The sequence below is a fragment of the Balaenoptera borealis genome, assembly GCF_965194805.1.
Source record: "Balaenoptera borealis genome assembly, chromosome: 5".
NCBI lineage: Eukaryota > Metazoa > Chordata > Mammalia > Artiodactyla > Balaenopteridae > Balaenoptera > Balaenoptera borealis.
This window is the reverse complement of record NC_138862.1, coordinates 29,641,458-29,664,483: the sequence shown is the minus strand read 5'-3', so window position 1 is coordinate 29,664,483 and position 23,026 is coordinate 29,641,458. Positions and strand designations below refer to the sequence as shown.

The 23,026-nt window shown below is 34.8% G+C and overlaps 1 protein-coding gene across 1 annotated transcript in view; it reads left to right on the top strand.

Annotated features, from left to right (window-relative positions):
- Positions 1 to 23,026, top strand: part of LOC309628661 (multidrug resistance-associated protein 1-like) — a 114,352-nt gene that overhangs the window by 65,892 nt on the left and 25,434 nt on the right. Inside the window, exons 9-17 of the mRNA XM_082391885.1 lie at positions 701 to 838; positions 2,244 to 2,390; positions 4,101 to 4,185; positions 4,280 to 4,346; positions 4,735 to 4,861; positions 8,681 to 8,857; positions 11,984 to 12,151; positions 13,332 to 13,494; positions 17,286 to 17,361. Of these exons, the coding sequence (XP_082248011.1) occupies positions 701 to 838; positions 2,244 to 2,390; positions 4,101 to 4,185; positions 4,280 to 4,346; positions 4,735 to 4,861; positions 8,681 to 8,857; positions 11,984 to 12,151; positions 13,332 to 13,494; positions 17,286 to 17,361 (1,148 nt within the window). The remainder of the gene's footprint in view (positions 1 to 700; positions 839 to 2,243; positions 2,391 to 4,100; positions 4,186 to 4,279; positions 4,347 to 4,734; positions 4,862 to 8,680; positions 8,858 to 11,983; positions 12,152 to 13,331; positions 13,495 to 17,285; positions 17,362 to 23,026) is intronic.

The following is a 23,026-nucleotide window of genomic DNA, read 5'->3' as shown; positions in this document are numbered from 1 at the left end:
CTAAAAATTACCTTCACAGCAACATCTAGACTGGTGTTTAATCAAAGAACTGGGCAACATAACGTAGCCAAATAAACACAGAAAATTAATCATCACAAAGAGACAGAGCTGGAATTTGAATGTAGGTCTATCTCACTCTAAACCATATGTGGTGAGCCATTGTATGACTCTGCTTCTGCATGTTTTCCATCTCAGAAAATAGTTTACAGTCTCAGAACACCAGTAACCTTTCAGAAAATGGCTTGAAGTCCCAAGACATCAGTTTTCAAGAAATTGGGAGACCAAGGAGAGAAGCTTAGATATTTAGAAATGGGAAGAGAACAGAACTGAGAGTGGGACCAGCAGGAAAATTGACAGGATTAAGCTACATAGAAACTGCTATGGAGCTCATGCCAGGAACTGGGATGTTGCCTAAGTCTGGTTCAAGAATAAGCTACTGGTGGGTAAGAGAGACATAAGCCTGGGGAAATGGTGATTTCCTCCCCCGACCCACCCCAAAAAAGCACAATTCAAGGAAGTGTTTTGACTCAGTTGAAAACAGGAGAAATTTTCTTTACTTTATAGGTAACAACTTTTTTTTTCACCTACACAATTATGTGAGTGTGTGTATGTGTTATAGTGTGTGTATTTGTATGTGTGCATGTTTTTATTCCTTCTATGATATTGATTGTCAAATAGTCATTGTCTGACTTCTTTACAGATCCTTAAACTTTATGCATGGGAACCCTCCTATAAAAAGAAGATTATTGAAATTCGAGAACAGGAATTGGAAGTTCAAAAATCAGCTGGGTATCTTGCTGTATTTTCTATGCTGACTTTAACTTGCATTCCATTCTTTGTGAGTGTGTGTATTATTTCTTGTTTTGATTTTCAAATTTGATTTGCAGATTCACCTTCAAATTACCTGGAATTAAGGTGTCCAAAGTGAAATCTTTATCTGAATTTAAATTCAAAAAATATGCAGTCATTAACCTATGGAGATAAGAGAATGAAAGTTTTAAAGAAGGGGAAAATTTTTTTGGTGCATTCTCATTGGTCTGTATTTTTTATATATAATAAGATTTTACATCTTTGTAAATTTCTTACAGATTGAGCATATGCCATCCTCATTCTTAAAAAATATAACCTGTATTTCAGAGTTCCATTTCAGCTCTAAAATATTTTTATTTTCATGATTAATCCCTTTTAAGCAAGACCCAAAGTCACACTATATAGAGTTGGGAAGGGAAGTTATCTAAACATTTATTGAGTGTTTCTACTGTTTGCCAGACAAGTTATATGCATTGCTTTATTTCATTCTTGAAATAATAAGGCATTACTTTTCTCATTTCACAAAAGGAAATGGAAATATTGATAGTTTGGAAACATCCTCAAAGTTATAGAATTAGTATTTGTAGGTGAACTGATATGAACTGAGGTCATTCTCCTTCTGTCACTTCATACAGATATTGGGAATCTCATGCTGTTTAAAGAGTATAAATTGCCTTGAAATATGAAGCAGCAGCTGAAAGCCAAAGGATAAGAAAACTACATATACCTGAAGCATCAATTTTAACCAAAGTTACCACTCTCAGTGGTGATGGGGTCAGGGAACATTCTATATGTCTCCCCTGTTGTTAATTTAAAATATTATTATTTTTTATTCAAACAAGCATGTGGGTATTATGAAAGTAAAAGCAATATTTACATTTGGAGTACTTTAGTAGAAATGTCCAAGAAACATTTGTTTAAGACAGTCCTATGTACATGATAAATAGTCAATACATTCTCACGCATAAATGAACTTCTCTGCCTTTTCTAAATGAAACGTGAGTAAATATAAGTCTTATCAGTCGTGATTTATTTATGCCTTCCTCAGTTAATACTAAGACACAGAGAAAGTATAATTATTGAATATGAGACAGAAGGTATGCACACATCACTGGAAAAAATTTACATAAAACTTCTCCACTTTGAAAAAAGATGAACTACTATATGTTTTAAATAGGAATAATTACTCTAGTGAAAATACGATGTGTCAAAGAAGGGAACTAGACCACATGTTCATAGGGTGTCATTATCTAAGATACACAATTGTAAGATCTGTACTAAACATTGATTTCATATCCTTCTGCAGTAGTACTGAATAGTACTGAATTTTGGTAAACAACAACAATATAGGTTATTAAAATTTTCTTTCCTAATATTGAGTCTCTAACTCATAATTGAATAATTGAAGATAATAACATATCTCTATTTTTAAGGTGTCCCTGGCAACATTTGGCGTCTATTTCTTACTGGACGAAGGCAACATTTTAACAGCCACTAAAGTGTTCACATCTATGTCTTTGTTTAATATTTTGAGGCTTCCTCTGTTTGATTTACCAATGGTGATCTCAGCTGTGGTCCAGGTACATCCAAAGTATCCTTAAACTGAGAATCATTTCTCTACTGAAATCTATGGTTTTGCATATTTCATTTCTTTGTCTTTTTTTAAATTTCACTTTTTGTAGTTGCTTTACACTGCTTTCAAAATTAACCTCCCTGAATTAATGAGCAATAGAGAACATTATAGAATGGAAGGAATCATGTCTTCTTTGCCTGTGCTTCTCTTCTATAAAAATGACTTTTAAGCATCTTTTCAATAGAAAGTCAACTGACTTTCTTTTCAAGTCAATTGAAAATGACTTTTCAATATGTGATACTGTTTTCTTTGCTAATTTGGTGTTTGACACTATGTCATTAAAGGGTTCACTTTCTGTTTTCAGTTGAAAAATTTTTAACTAGGTGCTTTGCACAGAGCTGGATCTGAATTTTTCCAGGGTTCAGCAGCATTTCATTTGTACTGAATGAATAAACCAGGGAGAAAAGTGCATTGATAATATCAGTCTGCCAACAAACCTTGTATGAGGTATCTGGTTCAGCCTGCTTTTATTGTAATCTCCAATTGCTAGAGGCTCTTTAGATGCTATAATGAGTAGAAGGAGGCTAAAACCACAGGGAATCCAAAGAACTGAGTTCCTTCATCCCTTTGCCCTGAGATTTTCTCAGTTAAATTTTTTTTATATCAGGTTTGGGCATTCCCCCATCAAATCCTTTCCAAGTCTGGGTTCATAAACAAAGGGAATCTTTGCTTATTGGAACCAGCTCTTTGATCTAAGAACTTTGCCTTTTAATTTTTTAATTATTTAAATGAAGAGTAACATACTTCTATAGTAAATACCAATTAAGCTATTTTTGTTACATAATACCATTTTTATGTTATTTTACTAATAATAACCAACAGAGGGCGTAGAAGTACTATTGTGATGCTTTTAACACTTGTTTCACAGCACACTTCTCTTAAAGAAAATGTCATTCTTAGAGTAACAGTTTTGTTTTGCTTTTGAAATTAGAATCTAGCTAAAGGTCTGGTATGGCAAAGTGTTTTCCAACTCCTAGTGGTATGCTACTACTGTCATTAAACAAATAAGGAGAACAATTGTCAAAAAAAGAAAAAAGAAAAGAAAAGAGAAGAAAAAGAAAAAGAACCAGCTCTGCATACTGATATGACACACTTGGTAAACAAAACCACAGCCCAATTACATCTTATCCATTAACAATAGACATTTCCTAGCATAAAGTGAATAAAAATATACTAGAGGTTTCATGCAAGTCAGTTTCAGGGGGAAAAATGATTATTTATCATAACTGTAGCTAAACATTTTACAGGTATTTTACTATAACTAAATGTTACTATTGCCAAAACAATCACTTTATTTATTCTCAGAAGTAGAATTCATTCAACCATCCTGAAGTTGCTTTTAAAAACTAATTTTTCTATAATTATTAATAAGTTATTATGTCTTTACTAGAATGTTAAGGAGGAATTTTGGTTTCTTCTTCTCATGCTTTCCTGCATATATGATATTTGTTTTGATCTTTGATCCTTGAAACTGTTCTTTTTCTTTATGGATGGACTTGTTTATAAGCATTAAAACAATGCAAACTATGCTTGCTGAATGTTTGTATCAATATATTTGCATCAAAAAATTTTAATCATACTGTAAATCACAATAAATGCTTTTCAGTTTAACTTGTGCTTGAAACCCAAAAAATTTCATTTGCATTTATTTTGATAGACAAGGATATCATTGGTTCGTTTGGAAGACTTTCTCAACACTGAGGACTTTCTTCCTCAAAGTATAGAAACAAAGTACATAGGAGGTCAGCAGTTCCTGTTTGTATTCAATATTTATTTGACTTCTAGGCTGAAGACAATTGATTCTAAGATATATTTGTATTTATTTTTTCTTCCTAGATCATGCCATTGGTTTTACAAATGCTTCCTTTTCCTGGGATAAAACAGGGATCCCAATATTAAAAGAGTAAGTCGTGGTTTGGGGAAAATTAAAAACAAAAAAATTTTAGCATTGAATTCTATAATGTTCCATGTTTTTATTTTTTAGAGTTTTTAAGCAGAAGATGAATCTATTGGAATTTACAAGATTTTTTTTTTAAACCTCTCAGTGCACATTTCATTTTTATGGTTGTTTTACTCTCTTTTTTCCCTTTTCATTTCCTCTATTTCCTCTGCAGCATTTGTTGTTGCATTTTGGAAGTTTGGGTGTTTGTAGAATAATGTAGGACAATGTGAATAGCAGCAATTTCAGGGATGATACCCAGTGCAGTGATACAGTGACTTGTCTAGGAATATACATTAAAAACAGTTATAACAAGAACTTATGTCATCTCTCTCCTTTTCTTGTCATGCAGCTTAAACATAAAGATTCCAGAAGGAGCTTTAGTGGCTGTTATAGGGCAAGTTGGGTCTGGAAAATCATCTCTGCTTTCTGCCGTTCTAGGGGAAATGGAGAAACTTACAGGAGTAGTCCAAAGAAAGGTAAAGTCAACAATGCATTCTTTTCACATCTCCTAGTGTAATAGGCTACAGCCAGCACATCATTAGTGTCAATAAGAATTTATCAAATTGAATTGAAGATGCAAGTATTTAATGAGCATTTCTAGGTTGTAACAAACATTTAAATTTCCACAGAAATTGATTAACTATGGATGGCTTAGTAAGAGCATTCTGTCCTCCAAGTACTTCAGCAAATCATTTAGGAATGCTTATGGTAATTGTTTGATGATATTAACTAAATTGCAACCAATTATAGAGAAACGAATGTGATTTATAATGTAATTTGATTAGGTTTCTAATTATCATTCACTGCAATGTTTCCTAAGTAATTACGGCAGTTCCATTTCTAAGAAATCTTGTAATTGCTCATGAGAAGGACCTTTGACCTAGAAAAACCTCAGGAAAATAATAATATTAATAGCTTACATTTAAATTTAAGCCTTTGGACTAAGGAGAGGTCTACTCCAAGCCATTTGTTTTATTCTTAAAGGTCAGTAGGAATAAGAATTCAAGAAGTTCTTCATCAGCTTTTTCTTCTTTGAAATACTAGACTATCTAATGAGTTTTTCCTTAGACCTAACTAACTCTTAGGTAAAATACTACCTATTCGCTCCTCTCACATCCGACAAGATGGAGAAGCTCTATGGATCTGAAACCAGTGTCTTCACAGTTTTTCTCTCGAGGAAAAATCAACTCCAAATCTTTTTATTTTTTGTTCATAATATATCTTTCCTCATGTCTTTATATCTTTCCTGACTCCAGCTCTTTAGTGATTATTTATTTCTCTCTCAGCATTGCTATTTCTTAGTTTGGAATCAAGTATGATTTTTAGGACTTTTTCTGATAAGATTACACTTAATGAATATCGCTACTTTTTAACTTTAAGTACCCTATCTTTGTCTCCTTATGCTCTTCCTAATGATTACAATCAGCCATTTGTCTGTCGATCAAGATGACTATAACTTTTCCTAGGCCAGTAAGTATCCTTTAAAAATATAATGCTTGTCATGTTGATTTTATTATCGTTCAGTTTCTTTGGCTAATTTCACAAAGCAATTATTGACCACATACTATGTGCCTAGCACTTAGTACCAGGGAAATAAACATGAATAGGATATGCTACTCTTCTTACAGAGTTCATAGTCTAGTGAGGGAGATACTAAGGTCAATTACAACAAGTATTTAAATTACATTTTTAAAATGAAACAGTATAAAAACAAAAAATTCTGCTTTAAAGAGAAAAATAATCAGAAAGTTGGTAGCCTTTTATTTAATCTTGAAAAATAATTAGGAGTTTATCAAGATAAAAACAGTATCAATTCTAGGTTTCACCTGATGCATAAATGATAATAATAAGCTTGACAGGTTAAGGAGTAGATTGAATAAGATAATGTGCAAAGACCTAGACTAGTTCTTGGCATAGAGTCAGCTGGCTCCCTATGAATTTTTATGGTTATTGTTATCTTCATTATGATGTTGGGGTACCCATGGTAAGATTTAAAGATTATTTCTGATACCTTTGAGAATTCGTAATTAAGAAAGTGTTCATGGTGATAATAGAAACCATAACATTGCTATTACTAATCATAAAGCAGAGAGGACATACTTTGTTTATGTTAAGCTAGGGTTGTCAAAGAGAAACAATATTATCTGTCTGTGTAATTGGCCACATTGTTCTTTAGGAAGCTTGTTGGTCTGGATCAGTGGAGGATTTGAGGTACCACACCCTGAATTATTTCTGAAAACATTTTCAATCCTAAATATATGTGTCATCTTGATTATATCTAATTTAGTAGTAATAATCATAATGATGGCATGGCCAACTTAACATTTAGTATTTATAAGGTGATCTTGTTTACATCTTTCTGTTTCTCAAGGTTTCACATGAGCACTTTTTTGAGGCATATCATTCCAACGTTCAAATTCTAAGATCCCCTATTCTCAGTTTCTAAGGCTTACATCAGACATCATTCATGCAGAGTATCCAGTATTCAGTGTTCTTTGATAAAACATCAGAGATTTAGAGTCTATTTTTGAATTAGCAAAACTTCTATTGTAGTTTTATTATTAAGAATGAAATGAAACAAAAACATTTTCATTTGCTTGTGAGATGCAATTGATAATTATAATGATAATAAAAGGAAAAATTTACATCTCTGTGAAAATTGATCAACTTTTTTTCAGCTGCTGTCATACCAGAACATCAAGTCCACACCTCTCAATGTAGTATTTAGTTCCTGTTTTATATTATATACCACTTTTCCCTGTTCTGCAATCTTTTCTCTTGTGTTCTTCACCCTCTGTTCCCCTAATCTTGACTAATGTATATCAAGCATTCAGAACTTCTATCACCCGAGGACAGATTTAATATGCTATTCTAATCAAAGGTTATTCACTAAGTGAGGCAATTCAAGAGCAATTACTTTTGTGTTCAAGATCAAGTGAAATCAGAATTATATTGTTTTGGCTCAAAAGCCATTCTATGTCTTACATGCTCAACAAGGAGGAATTAAAAGTTAATCTTTGATCTTCAAAATAGTTGGTAGAAATCAAAAGACTGGTAGTTACACACAGGTCTACGTCAGAAAGTACTTTAAATGTGTGACATTGTTACAGAGTGCATAATATTCAAAATACTCAAATCAGTGTTTGGATAGAGTCCGTGGGGCAGATGAAATGTGAGTCTAGTTCAAATACTGGGAGTCCTTTAGAAGACAAGGGCTAGTTAAAAGGATATTTTATGTAGCAGAGTCATATTCAAGAATAATGTCAAGACATAAAATTATCAAAAAATGAATTTAAGAGCAGGGAGTATGTGGAAGAGAGAGATGTGCTGCCCAGACCCCCCCTTCTAGGAAGGGCTTGCCACCCAGCCTTGGGAGTACATATAGCACATCAGCACCTTCATGCTGGCCTCCTGGGGTCCCACTCTGAAAGGCCAGGCCAGTTCAGCCTAACAGAGAATGACTCTGATGGGTGATGCACCTCCACAGCTCTCTGGAGGGTTGACCAAATCTTTGTTGGATCTGGATCACTGTGTGACTTCCTGCTCTACCCAATCCTCCTTCTTCCTTTTCTTTCCTAAGAATTGATCCCAAATAAACAACTTGCACCCCAAATTCAATGTTATGGGCTGAATTGTGTTCCCCCCAAATTCATATGTTGAAGTACTAACCCACAGTACCTGAGAATGTGACTGTATTTGGAGATAAGGTCTTTAAGGAGGTAATAAGTTAAAATAAGGTCAGTAGGGTGGGCCCTAATCCAATATGGCTGATATCTCTATGAGAAGAAGAAATTAGGACACACACACACACAAAGGGAAGGCCATGTGAAGACTCAGGAGAAGAAAGCCATCTACAAGCTAAGGAGACAGGCCTCAGGAGAAGCCAACCCTGCCAACACCTTGATCTCACACTTGTGAGAAAAGAAATTTCTGTTGTTTAAGCAACCCAGTTCATGGTACCTTGTTAGGGTCGGTAGAGCTGACTAATAAACTCAGTGTCTGCTTCCAGAAAATCCCACCAGACAGGTAACTTTGATAGACACTAGAGTGAAAGTAAATAAAAGGCACAAAGTAACTCATTTGAAGGGGCCTCTAATAAAAATACATAAGATTAAAACAGGATATAAGATTAAAATATAAATAGAATATATTTACATTTAAGAAATAATCTAAATATTTTTAAATTCAATTTAAAGAAGGCAAAACCATGGACTAAATATGTTCCTTTAACGTGGTGCATGCAAGTTCTCCTTTTCCCTTGTTAAGAGTATTTCTTTTATTTATTTCTTTTTTAGGGCTCTGTGGCTTATGTTTCCCAGCAGGCTTGGATTCAGAATTGCATTCTGCAAGAAAACATTCTCTTTGGCTCTGTCATGCAGAAGCAGCTTTATGAGCGAGTTTTGGAAGCCTGTGCTCTCCTTCCCGATTTGGAGCAGTTACCAAATGGAGATCAAACTGAGATTGGAGAAAGAGTAAGGAAAACATATTTTATCTTATGCAGGAATAACATTCCATTCAGCTGTGCTAATAAAATATTTATAGCCTTCTTACTGAGGTCTTGAAGAGCTATACAACTATAATTTTAAAAAGTCATTGTAGAATTCCTATGAAAGAGATGGCCATATTAAGGATGAATAATTATTTATTATTGACTATTTGGAAAACAGATTAAAAATCAGCAGGAAATTCTGTTGTTAGTATCCAAATGGGGGAATGAAAGCCCACCAAGTGGATCATCAATGCTTTGCCTTAGTTGCTGGCATAATGCTGTTCACTATCTAATGAGGGGATAATAGTTTTGTTTCTTGCTGAAGCTCTTGTGCACAAAGTCAAGCCTAGGACAGTAACAACAGAGCCCCAGTCTCCAGTGGTGGCACCAAGTCCAGGTTCCAGCGAGGCTCTGAGATGATGCTGTTTGAATGTACCTGTTCCATACTTACACCTGCCTGCTTAAGAGGAACTTGTTTCCCAGGCATCGTATTCTTTGTTCTATTTTATTTTCATCGCATTAATGAATAGTCATTATGCTGCCCAGTGGTTTGGAGTTAAAAATAAAGCAAAACAAGACAAGATGTCATGAGCCAAAGTATGAAGCCTGAGAGATGATCCCCAACCCATGACTAAAATCTCCACTAATTAAACATGAATGCAAAAGCAGCCTCTGCCTACGATTCATGTGTACTATGAAGATAAGTAAATAATCCTTAGTGCTTTGAATTTCTGAGAAGAGAGTTAGCATAACATTGTTAGGCGTTTTTACCCCGGCTTCAAGTTATTTAATTGTCTTGTTATATAAATTGAAAACTATAGAACAAAACTATAGAAAGGGGAAATATTTAAAATCGAGGGTGTACATTTTTCTGTACATCTGAAACTAACACAACATTGTAAATCAACTATATTTCAATAAAAATTTAAAAAATAAAACCTAGGATGAGGCAAATTTTACCTTTAACTAGACTTACATTGGTTTCATTCATAGCCTGTTACTTTGCAGATGTATGTTCTCAAAGTGTTAAATTGATTTAATTTTTTTGCAACCTCTGTGTTTTTTCTGGAATCTTCACTATCCCTCGGCAAAATGGCACCATAGCTAGAATTATGCAGAAATGTGACTTCTTCAAACTTGTTAATACATATCAAACATTATGCTGATAAAGCCAATCTCTAATAAAATGAAATAGCTAAGTATGTAACTAAAAAATTAAAGGGGGAAAAATTCAAAATGTGAAGTATAGATTTAATATAGTCATTAAATGTTATTGCTACTTATAATTTCTGCTTTTTATATTTTTAAATTAAATTTCTCCCAATCTGATGATGTACTTTAAAATAAACATATAATTGAATATTTCAAAAAGAAATCTGTTTACAGCTGTTTATGAGACAACCAAGATAATGAATGTAGAATTTTCCTCACTTTTATTCATCTTTTTCTTTGGCATTCTTCCACTGAACACAAATAGTTATTAATCTATTATATGCCCTTATTCTGCAATGGGGTATATAAGGGTGAGCAAAAGAGCTATCAATCACCCAGTCTTCAAGGGACTGCAATCAACTGGATATCTGCCAGTGATATTATCAATTGTCTTTACCAGTATTTATTTGGACACTATGTGCTGGGAATGCAAGGATAAACTAGGCAGGAGCTCACAGGAGAGTGAGACCCGGACATGGGTATTGTCATTTCTAGCAATGGGTGAGTAAACAGGACACTGCAAGACAAGAAGGGAAGGAATGAATCACTTTACTTGGAACTCTGGGTAGAAGATTGATTTCAAAGAGGACTTAGAGTGAGTATCTTTTGAGTTGAAAAGGGAGGATATGGGCACCCAAGCAGAGTGTATAGGCTCTGCCCAGATATGAAAAGGCAGGCTAGTCTGCTTGTAGGTCACAGTCACTTGAGAAGGCAGCATTGGGTGAGTGGTTGAAAGATGAGTTAATACCAGAATATAAGTATCTTAGGTTTCTACTAAGGAATTTGCTGATGCTCATGGATGATGGGAGGAGAGAGATATGGGCGTACAAGATTTTTAAGCAAGATGATAATATAATTACAAGATACATGATGACAAGTCAGAGGATGGATTGGAGAGAGGGGTGATTGGATGATAATAGCTAATGTTGATTGGGTCTGTATTCGGTATTGGCTTTGTCCTAAATATTTTACACTCAGTAAATGCTCATGACAAGCCCATGAGTTGGGGGCTGTTATAATCACACACACACACACACACACACACACACACATATATACGTATTGTATTACTTTGTATATATTTTTTTCACTCCTGACTCCCCTGCTAAAATGTGACCTCCTCATGACAGAGGCTCAGTTTCATTTATCTTTAAATCCCAAGTGCTAGCACAGCACCCAGAATATAGGAGATATTTGTGAATAGTAGGAGGATGAGAAAGGCAAAGAAGCAATGACATTTTACAATTATAGGGCACTGGCTAAGTTCTGTGCTGCATGGAGAGCTTTTAAACCAGATCTGTAAACACTAAATATAAAATAAATCAAGTAAATTGGGCCTGGCCCCATAATTCTCCATACATGGCTGTACATGTCGACTTTAATTCTTACACAGAGTGATGTATATTCCTTATTCTTGCTTCTTAGAGTTGTACTTTTGCCAACAAGACTTGTACTAATCTTTCTACAGAAGAAAATAGGACATGTTGATTGCTACTTTGGTAATTTAGCTATTATTCTCAGTCTCCTATGTGTCAATTTAAAAATGATCACCAGTGTCAGTACACGGCTGGCAGCCAAAGGTTTTCTTTAACGCTCCACAGGCACAACTTTTCAGAGTTAGGGAACTGGAAATTCTTTTCTCCATAACTGTTAGTATCTACTTTTGAAAGCAAGCAATTAAGAGAAAGCAGATATATCTGTTAATTTGCACAAATTAGTGGTACTAGGAAATAGAGGCTTTTGGAATTTTAGGATAAAGAAAGGTTGGAGTGTTAACCCTGAATTATTACCTATCCCTGCTACAGAAGAGAATTTGGACATAACTCTATGTGCTTTGAGATTTACACATTTTTCCTCTGGTTTTGTTTTGTTCTTTTTTCTCCTGCTTCATTTTCAGGGTGTGAATATAAGTGGGGGTCAGAGGCATCGAGTCAGTCTGGCCAGAGCTGTCTATAGTGGGGCAGACATCTACCTCCTGGATGATCCCTTGTCTGCAGTTGATGTTCATGTTGGAAAGCAACTTTTTGAAAAGGTGATTGGGTCGTCCGGCATGTTGAAAAACAAGGTAGCCATAACATCACTTTTGCTTTAGTGAGGGAAGGAGAGGATAATCTATGTAGCATTGTGCCCAAAATTCTAATATTTTGTTTATTTGTTGAAGCAGAGTAGTTAAATTTCACATAAAGAATGAGATGTTATATTGCTCTTTTACAGACACACTTTAATGAATGTTTTAAAATTTTTTACAAGTTTACTCTGACCACAACTTATGTGATTATTACCTCATTGACTAATACCATATTCGAAGGTGGTTTACATGCCAAAATGAGTTGTTTTTAGCTTAGGTGACTTTTTTTGAAAAGTGGTATTTTGATGCATAGTACTTTTATAAAAAATAGTATTACTTTATTATTTATTACTTAAAATTTGGTATTATTAATCTAGCATTCATAACAATTCAGTTGTTTTGTGAAGGAACCAAGAAGAAAGGAATTAATATTTACCAAGTGCATACTATGTTTGACACTAAATTAGTTCATTTAGTTCTTATAGCAAGTCTCTGAGATAGGCATTATCGTTATTCCTATTTTATACATGAAGAAACTCAGGGCTTATAATGACTCGATGTAGCTTGCTTAATTTAAGAGCCACAGAGATTTTTAAAAGACTGTCTGACCACAAAATCACACTCATCCATTCACAATATGTGTTTACAGATTTATTAATATAGAGAATTCTGGAAAAATTAAATAAATGTATAAAATAATAAAATAGATATTTAAGTAAAGAATAGACAGATGTCTTTACTTATTGAAATGAAACCAAGATAAATCTTCTCATTCAATTTTATGTATATGTATACAATAATATGGAAAGATTTAAAAATAAAGACTTGAATCAAACATGTTTTTGTAATGCTATAGGACCTTAGAAAAAGGAAGCAAGAATGACAGTTATAAGATTGTTTTTAATTTGCTGTAAATTTGATTCATTTTTAATGAATGAAGAATACCTGAACTAATGGGTTAAAAACATTTGCTGACTTTTTTTTTCTTTTTTTTTTTTTGTCTAGCAGTGCATCATCATTCATTGTGAAATATATTTATATATGCTGCCTTAAACTGGCACCTACCAAGAATTATACTCTAAAATAGTAAAGACAAAAAATAATGATTGCAGCTCTCTTTAAAATGGCTTATTTTTGCCATCTTTTGTAACCCAGGGAATAAAATACTCTTTTGCAGACTCGAATTTTAGTGACACACAACCTCACACTTCTACCCCTGATGGATCTTATTGTTGTAATGGAAAGTGGCAGAGTAGCACAAATGGGAACATACCAGGAACTTCTGTCTAAAACCAAAAATCTCACGAATTTGCTTCAGGCCTTCAGTGAACAAGGAAAAGGTGAGGACACAGTGAAAAATAAACCGAAGATACAGTGTGCTTACCCATTTTGAAAGCCCATTAATTGCCTGATTTCTTACTATGCATTTTTCTTCATTCATGCTACTTAAGTCAGGAACTGGGTGTCTTCCTTTCTCTAGAAAAGAAACAAATACGTTGGGACACATCAGCTAAAAATCAACCTTGTTTATGATTTTTAAGCAAAATGTTATGCCCCAGGGTCAGTTTGTTCATTTATGAAATAAGAGATTAGATGATTTATAAGCTCTGTTGCAGGTTTAGAATATAATGGGTCTAAACGTTCCACTTTCTTTGAAATTAAATCCATGTCAAATAAATAATAAATATTTAAAACATACTACTGCATGTTGTGGGAGAGAAACAAAAGAAAAGAAAATCTGAAGAATGACAAAGGAGAATGATATTTGTCTAACTTTTACAAAATAATAACTGAGTTTATTTACTATTAATTTTTGTTACTATAGTCCTAGTATTTTAAATTAAGATTCATAGATATTTGTGTAAATGAAGTGGTTTGATCTTTATCTAATTAGGACATAAGGATGTTTGAAATCTAGTATTAGTTTAATTTTCCAGAAATCAGTCATTTTCCAACTCTGAAAGTTGGATGTACCATTATCTTTTTCCAGCTGTAGATGTTTTCTCACGTGTACCACCATCATGATCCTTGTTCTATACATTTCCAGAACACCACTGAGAGACGGCTGTAAAACCAGTGAACTATTTCATAATTGCAGGCTAAAAGAAGACATATAGAGTTATTTTTAGTATTTCCTACATGAACTGGTATCTATTCATTCACTTTACACTTTACCTGGATATAAAAGTCAGAAAGATATGAAACCAGTTTATAACAAGATCAGTGCAATTTAATATTTTAATGCCATGAAATCAAAAAGCAGAGCCATTTTGCTGATGTGTTTCTCTAAGCTAATACACATTAGGTATGCACTACTATTTTTTTTATTCCTTGTTTATACTCCTTTCTTAAATTTAAACATTCTATATGTAGATGCATTCAGAAATACCTGATCCATTGTCAGGTGGCTGTGATCATTCTTAATAAAAGAAGCACCTTGTCTTTTCTTAATGGCTAGAAGTTTTGGAAATGAGCCCTTGCCTATTTGGTCAGGCTAAGTAATAATTTATATTTAGTGTGTAGGAAAGATATATCTATGAGTGTCTCTGAGGGCTGCAATGAGGATGTGGTCTGTCATTTTCTCTATCCCCAGCACTTAGGTAGCCTCATGTTAGGCAAATAACAGGTACTCAGTAGCTGTTTGTTAAACAGATGAATCTGCCTCCATTTTTTCTACCAAAAGTGTGTCTCCTCAGAGTTAATGGGATGATTTGTAATGCTACGAGCCAGTATATATTTTTTGCTATTTATTTTAAAGGCAACATGAAATATAAGTTGTATTACTTTGGAAAATATAGCTCTGAAAGCAGGCAATGTGTAAGTTTTAAGTTCAATATTTAATCTACCATAAAATATGGAACACAATTTTGAAAGTTGTGGAATTTGCTCTTGTTTAAGTCTCCAGTTTTGGAAACAAATATCATACCTCCCTCCATTGATATATCTCATGTACACCAGTCCTCTGTGGTAACAAGTGGGAAACATCTTGAAGTTGAGCTGACATTAATAGATGTTACTATCTCAGCAACAGAAATATGACAGATTTAGGAAAATGTAAACTGAACTTTCTTCTAATTACTTCAGTATTGTGTCTTTTCTGTTAAAATTCATAAAGGTGGTGAGTAGAAATCATTTTTGTACTAGAAATAGAATATGCTTTTTGCAATGAATATTTCTGGGATTCTGATTTATTTGGATGCTGAGTAAAAAATATATAAAGTCTTTTTAAAAGCAGGCATAAAATTACTCATGTTAATACTAGATAGATATTTGTAAAAAGTCAGCCATATATATTATAATTTTATTAGTGGCCACACAGAGCAGAACAAAAATAGATTAACTGATATAAAATTGATATAAAACATCCCCCAAACAACAACGTCAAACCTGGTTACATTTAGTCACATTTCTGCAGTATTGCCCTTAGACCTGGGCCAATTTGACCCAGTCCTGTACTAAGTCTCCGCTCTGCCTTCCCTGGCTGGCTCTCTGGCCAAGGCCTAGGGATTGTGCCCATCGGGGGTCCTCTTTCCATCCCCCCACTCCTTGACCACTCCAGGTACTTGGAGTCCCAGAGTTCTCTGCCCATATGACATAAATTTGCTCCAAGGACCTGGGCTCTCATTCTTTAGTTCTATCCTCTTAAGGGTCGACTGCTCTACTGGCATTCACTACTCCTTGGATAAAGGATGTTTTTATTCTTGGAGGAGGGACATGTAGCTGAGGTGGCTACAGACATGGTGAGGAGTGGAGCTGGGGTGGGAGAAAACCCAGCAAGGACCTTGACCACTTCACCCAGGACTACCGCATTCCCCAGAGGAACTTGCAGGGCAAAGAGGATATACATCTTGCCCAAGTTAAGATAGATTGTAAGTTGCAAAATTTGAATCCATCACTGCCTCTGTTTTATGCCAGAGGCCAATCAAACTGAGTGTAGGTCTCAGCTCGCTCTTGCTCTCTCCATCTCTCTGTCTTCCTCTTTTCCTCTCTCTCTCCCTCTCTGTCTCTTTGACAACTTTGGGTTTCAGGCAAGTCACTTATTCTATCTGAGTTTTACTTTTCCCTGCAAGATATGGGTAAACTTACCTGTTCTCTTTATCTTATCAGCTCATTTTGGCACTCAAATTGTATAATGTATGTGAACACATTCTATAAATTATAAATATATAAATGTAAACATTATTATTATCAGCTATAAAGATGAAAATGTGCCTTAGACAGGAGAGGATGAAACATCCCCAAATTGAATTTTAATTCTGTGAGACATGGAATCCCATGTTTCTTAGAGGTAGTTGATGTAAATCAGAGGCTTCCTTTAAGGACCAGATGTTTACTTCTAGAAATAAGAAAACATAGAGCTCATGTAAGAGACCTTAGAAATCTCCAAGTCCACTTCCTTCTTTTTAAAGATAAGAAGTCTGAAATTCAAGGAGGTTAAGTATTACACTGTGGGAAAAGACAAAAATCTGCCTAGCTCTGAGATGTTTCCCATCGAATTCACTAACAGTAACTTGAACCTCAGTCTTGTAGTTCTAGATGTGTGACTTTGATTAATGCTACCTGCTTTACTTCTCTGTGCTTTTTATCTGTAAAATAAGGATAATCGTAGCATCTTCCTCACAGGTGTAGTTTTGAAACATAAGAGTTAAAATATGTAAAGTATTTAGAACATTGCCTGCCATGTAGGAAGCTATTATTAGTGACATTAGTAAGAATATGACAGAGATTCGGGGATTACCATTGCATGCTCTTAATACTTTTCACAATAATAACATTTGTCTGTAAGACTTGATGATATTGCATTTTTTTTTTAAAGACTGGAGTCATGTTCCTCTTGGGCAAATACTTAAACCTTCTGTGGAAGATCCAAAACAAGTTAGCACTCCTCTCTAATCTCTAAGAAAGAACTTCTCTGTAGGCTTTTTCATTATGGAATCTTAGTTTTATCAAGACATTACAAAACATTTTAGGTGAAGGGGAAATAAAGGGGAAAATGAAAGGCTCCCAGTATACCTATGGATCCAGAACACAAAAAATTCTCTAACTTGTATAATCTTTCATCATATTTCTCTCTATTTTGTGCATTGTTTGCTTTTATGGATATAAAAGCACTCACCATCTTCTTCTGCAGCTCATGCTTTAAAGCGAGTCAGTGTAATCAACTCCAGAACTGTACTGAAAGAACAAATCCTGGAGCAAAATGATAGGTGAGTATTAGGGTAATACCAGGCTCACAGGGATTATGGACTAATTAATTACATTTTTTAGCATTTAAAATGCATGCTATAAAAATGATCTGTACATTATGATGGATACAAAATGTACTTAGTGGTTTCCAAATTTTATACTATAAGTTACATGGTTGTATCTAAGTTTTTAAGTGAGATGTATGTGACTTAATTTGGGACACATAGTAACTCTCAGTAATTTCTAGCACTAGAAGAAATCTACTCGGATTTGTGTGTGTGTGAGCTAAAGATATACCCCAAATGAATCTGTTTAGAAAAATAAGAGGAAGGAAGGGAAGGAGGGAGGAAAAGAATGATAAGGGAAAGGAAGAGAGAAATAAAAATAATAAAACTTTGACCCTGATTGGATTGTTATATTATACTTCTTTTTCATTTTTGTAAGTAACTAAAATGAACAGTGATCGAAGCAAATTAACCTAATCAGTTATTTGCCCTAATACTCCAACAGTTGCAAAGAGGAGCCAAAAAAAAAAAAAAAAAAAAAAGGAATAATAGCAAAAAGTGGTTTAAAAAGTAAGTGGCTAGAATTCTAGGGAGCTGCCACTGGTCAAAGTTGCTAAAATGGAGAATTGGAATGGATTAGAGAGAAGCAAATACTTCAGGATCCAATAGCTCAGAATTTTGTAGTTTTGACCTTGAGTAAAAGAATGGGCCTTGAATTTATTATTTTTTTTGAAAGGGTTGGATATTCCTGTGGTTGTGTGACGATGTGGATGTTGCAGCTTGCAGCTTTGTGTACATGCCAGGTTTAGCTGACTGAAGAGGTAAATTAAATGATTCCTCTGGATCATAAAGACCTTGGACTGCTTTTCTTCTTTATTGTCTTGGTGTTGTCATCCAGTCTCATGACTTTAATGACCTTTACTCCAGGTTTATATCCCCAGCCCAACCTGTTCTCTGAACCCCCGAGTTGGGCCCTCCTCTTTGATGTCTAATCTTCTTAGCTAATGGCAACACTGTTCTTCCAGTTGCTTAGATAAAATATCTTGCGATCACCCTTGACCTCTCTCTTACTCCATATCCAATCCATCATCAAATCCCATTGGCTCTATCTTCAAAATATATCCAAGAATCCAGAATTCAAACACTACTCATCACTTTCACAGCTTCCCTTTGTCCACATCACTATCATTTCTCCCCTGAATTATTATAATTGTCTTCTTACAGGTCTTCCTGCCACCAGCCTTGCCCTGTACAGTCTGTTTGCAGCATAACATCCAGAGTGGTTTGTTTTACAAATATGAGTCCGATCAGGTCATTCTTCTGCCCCCAAATCTCCAAAGGATTCACATCTCAGAGTAAAATCCCGAGTCCTCACAATGACCTATATATAAAGCCTTGGAGGACCTGGACCTGTTTACCTTTCTCAGAACCTCCTAAAGCTCATGTCACTCTTCTACTGCAGCAAGACTGACTCTGCTGTTCCTGGAAGACTAGGCATGCGCCTCCCCTGGGGCCTTTGCACTTTCCGATCCCACTGCTTAGGGCATATTTCTCCCAGATATCCATATGGCTTGCTCGCCCATCTTCTGCAGGTCTTCTGCTCAAATGTCACCTCATCAATGAAGACTTAGTTAGCCACCCTATTTTATACCACAATACTTCTTACCCCTTCCATGCTTTTTCCCCCACAATTTTTACTAATTATCAGCATACTGGAAAATATACTTACTTACTTTTATTTTGTCTTTCTCTTACCTCTAGGTTATAAGCTTTGTAAGAGCAGGAATTTTTGTCTTTTTGTTCACTCTTCTATTGCCATCTACATAACACATTTCAACTAAACACTGACTAGCATGTGTTCAGTAAGTATTTTGAATGGATGAATAACTAGAGACAGAAAGCACACTCAAGGAACTTTTAATCCATCATTTATTTTATTTTATTTTTCTTACCATTATAACAATAAGTTTCATTTAAATGAGTGTCAGTTTTTAAGGATGTCCAAGAAAAGCAAAAAAAAACACTGAAACAGACTTTGAAATTTCTGGGCTGTGGGATCTTCAAATCTCTAAATTATAAAGAGAGTTTTCACCTGTGTATAGTGTCACCATACACTCAATAAGTAGCTTGCTTTAAGGCTTAAATCTTAAAAATCAATAAGTATTGTTATAAACATAATCATACCCTTTCCTCTGTAATAAATCATTTTTTCTATTTATAAGTCACGGTTAGTCATATCCAAATTGAATCTCTTAAAGTTTTTGTGAACCACTTTTACAAAATTTCTCCTTGAAAAAAGAACCCGAATCCCTATAAACGTTTGTTTACAGAACTGGTTTCTAAACATTTCTCAAGTTCTGGTGGCTCAAACAGAAGCCAGCATGCTGAAACTTAATTCTTCAGTAGAGTACATCAAAAAGATCACCTCAATTCTACTATGGCACATTCATGTCAACAGAACCCAGCGTCAAACTTACTTTTTAATGACTGTGATAAAAATGTTACTGGAGGTCCATGAATCCCCGCATACCAATCTTTTCTTGTTTTTATGCATGGCAATTATATCATTTTTATCTTTTGTTTAAGAGGTCAGAGACCTATTTTCATTTCTCTGAAATATGTGCATCTTTGCCTACTTCCATGTATTTCCTAGTTTATTACTTTCTATACTATTCCTAGTCTAGCTTTCATCTTTTTTTTATCTGCTTTACTATTTGGTAAGATAACATTACATGGAGAAAATTTTCCTGACTTTCAACCTAATTTTTTTTAACCTTACCCAATTATTTCCAATTTATGCAGAATTAAGATAGACTAGAGATTGGAAGATACAAACAGACAAGAACTTTACAATGGAGACTCTCCACAGTGGGATGTACTGAGATAGAACAATGAATCTTCCTCATGGAAGGGTTCACAGGGAAACTACCCATCAAGAGGGAGGTGGAAAGGAAGTTGGACCGAATAATGTCTGAGAGTCCCTCCCTTTGAAATTTAAGAGTTAGAATTACATTATGATGTTAGGTTTGTTTTCAAATGGGGACTAAAATAAGTTGAACTGTTTCAATATTTTGTTTTTCATTTTTTGGATTAAATTTATATGGTATATATTATTTTATTTCCTTAAATATTTATTACTATCTTCCCTGACCAAAATAAACTGGAAATGCTATTTTAGTATCTAGACTGGCCCCCCTTCTGGCTTTCATGTCAGACTCTATTAATCACTTTAATCCTCCCATACATACTCTATACTTTGCAACTGTATGCTCAGTTCAGGGATAACGGTTTCAGTATGTTAATTTTATATATTTTATACAAAAATATGCAGACGGGTATTATGCCAACTTTCCCAAGGGTTTCTGAAGGACAGAGCAAGACTCATTTTTAAAACTTCTCTACCAGCATAAAAAAATTTGCTCTTTTAAAATTCAAATAAAACCTGTTATTCACAACAAAGTGCCCAGGACCAAATGCAGTACTTTTGTGGAAAAAGGATAATTAACTTTGTAGTTTGGAAAAACAGTACCCTCCTGTGTAGTGGCCAGTAAATTATTGGTCTTTGTTAGTTATGTCTAATTAGGATGCTTTAATTCCCTTTTAACAGTTGGGTTCATCGCATTTTATATCCAGCTACATTAAGAATTAATTTTTTGGCTTGACACCAATGCTAAATTTGCTTATCCAAACAGAAGCCATGCCAAGGGCTTGAAGGATGATGACAGTAATTAACCCAAATCATATACCAGGAGCTATTCCAATGAAAGTGTCTGTTAAATAGTGTATCTTTTCCTGATGGTAAAGCTGATCCTACAAAGGGCATGCATGTACTGCAACCTCCCACAGAATGTTTCTTGACACTAATGCCAGAGACGGATTGGGAAGAACTACTGGACTGATCAAATAGCCATTTCTTATTCTGGTAAACAAAATGGGAAATGTGGAGAAATGGGGGCATGTACCTCAGTTTAGAATTTCTAGAGGTCAGTTTGATATTAGATATATCAAATGACTTAGAATGTAGCATATCTCATGCTCCTATGTCCCTACAAGGGACCATGAGAGATGTGTAAAGAGAATTATCATTACAGCAATAATTAAAGCAGGAAAAATCTGCAACCAGTATAAAATTTGATTTTGTTAAATAAGTCTTAATATAGTAAAATGGTAAAATATTATGTTGCCATATGACAAAATATAAAGCTGTAATAGAATAATATTTGAGGTTCATTATATACTGAGTAACAAAGACCATGGGTAAATTTTTTAAAAAATTAAGACTGGTTATAGAGCAACATTTGAATTATGATACCACACACATAGAGAAAAGACTATAGCAATCCTCTCCAGCGTGTTAGCACCAACTATCTCTGGAATATAGCATTATGAGTATTTTGCTTCTGCTTGTCTTCCTCGTCTGTTGTCTCTCTTCTCTCTCCTCTGTTGTCTTTGCTCCTCTTCATGCCATTCTGTATTTTCCAAATATTTCTTCAGTAACACAATTCCAGAGGAATTGACAGCTACTTGGTGATTGGTTGGAAATGTGTCAAGGTTGAGACAGAGGAAGTGTCGTGGCCAGAGAAAGCTTTTGAGGAGGTAGGAAATAACTGGTTTCGTGTAGGGCGCGTTTGAGATAATCAAGCAGAGACGAAGTAGGTGGCAAGTAGGTTTTTTACCGTATGGATCTGGAGCTCAAGGAAGAGGTATGGACTTGAGAAATCCATGTGAGAGTCACCCACAAAGACGAAGGTTGTTGAAACCGGGAATGGATGAGAGCGCTCAGAAAAGAGTGTGGAGCATAGAAAGGAAATAATGACTAGAACTGAGCCTCAGGAAATATAAACGTTAAAGGAAGATGGAAACTAATGGAGGCCCAGAGAGGCGGGAGAAAACACAAATGTGTGATGGTAGGGAAGTAAAAGGAAATGTCTCTTCAACAAAGCAACGGTCAATGATGTTAAATGCTGTGGAGAATTTAAGTGAAATAATTTTTAAAGTATCCCATGAATACGGCAATTAAGTATTGTACTTATTTTATCAAGGCCCCGTTGATGGAAACCGTTTCAGCCAGGTGCCAGAAAGTTCGAGGAGAAAAAGGTGGTTTGGCAGAAAAATGTTTGGCTACAGAAAGAAGGCAAGAAGTAGGATAGTAACTGAACATAGAGTTGAGGGTGGAATCATTTCTGTGGTGATGGTATTAATTATAAGATGAGAAAAATGTGGAGTTCTCTGTGGGCTGAAGGGAAGGAGTCGCTAGAAAGGAAGAAGGTGAAGATTAGAAAAGAGAGGAAACAATTTGGGGTCTCCTAGATTTGCCTTAAGCTAAGAATCCCTTGCATCATTTGTTTAAAAGACAGATTTCTAGAGGGGAAATCTTATAATCTGCATTTTTAAAAAACACTGTCAAGTGTGTCATCGACAGGAAAGTGTGGAAATGCTATATTTAATAAATGTATTTTGAGAAAATGGGGCAGAATGGGATTCAGCTCATAAGGTTATCCTTAGATCTGAGGAGAAAACTACCTTTGTTTTTTACAGAAGAGGATTAGAAAAGGCTGGGTGGAGATGCAGATAAAAGTAGAAGTGTGGTGACTGACTTCCCTATCTGCTTTGACTTTCTCCATCAAGTAGGACATGGGGGTCCCTTCTGAGAGAGATGCAAGAATTTCTAGGCATTATA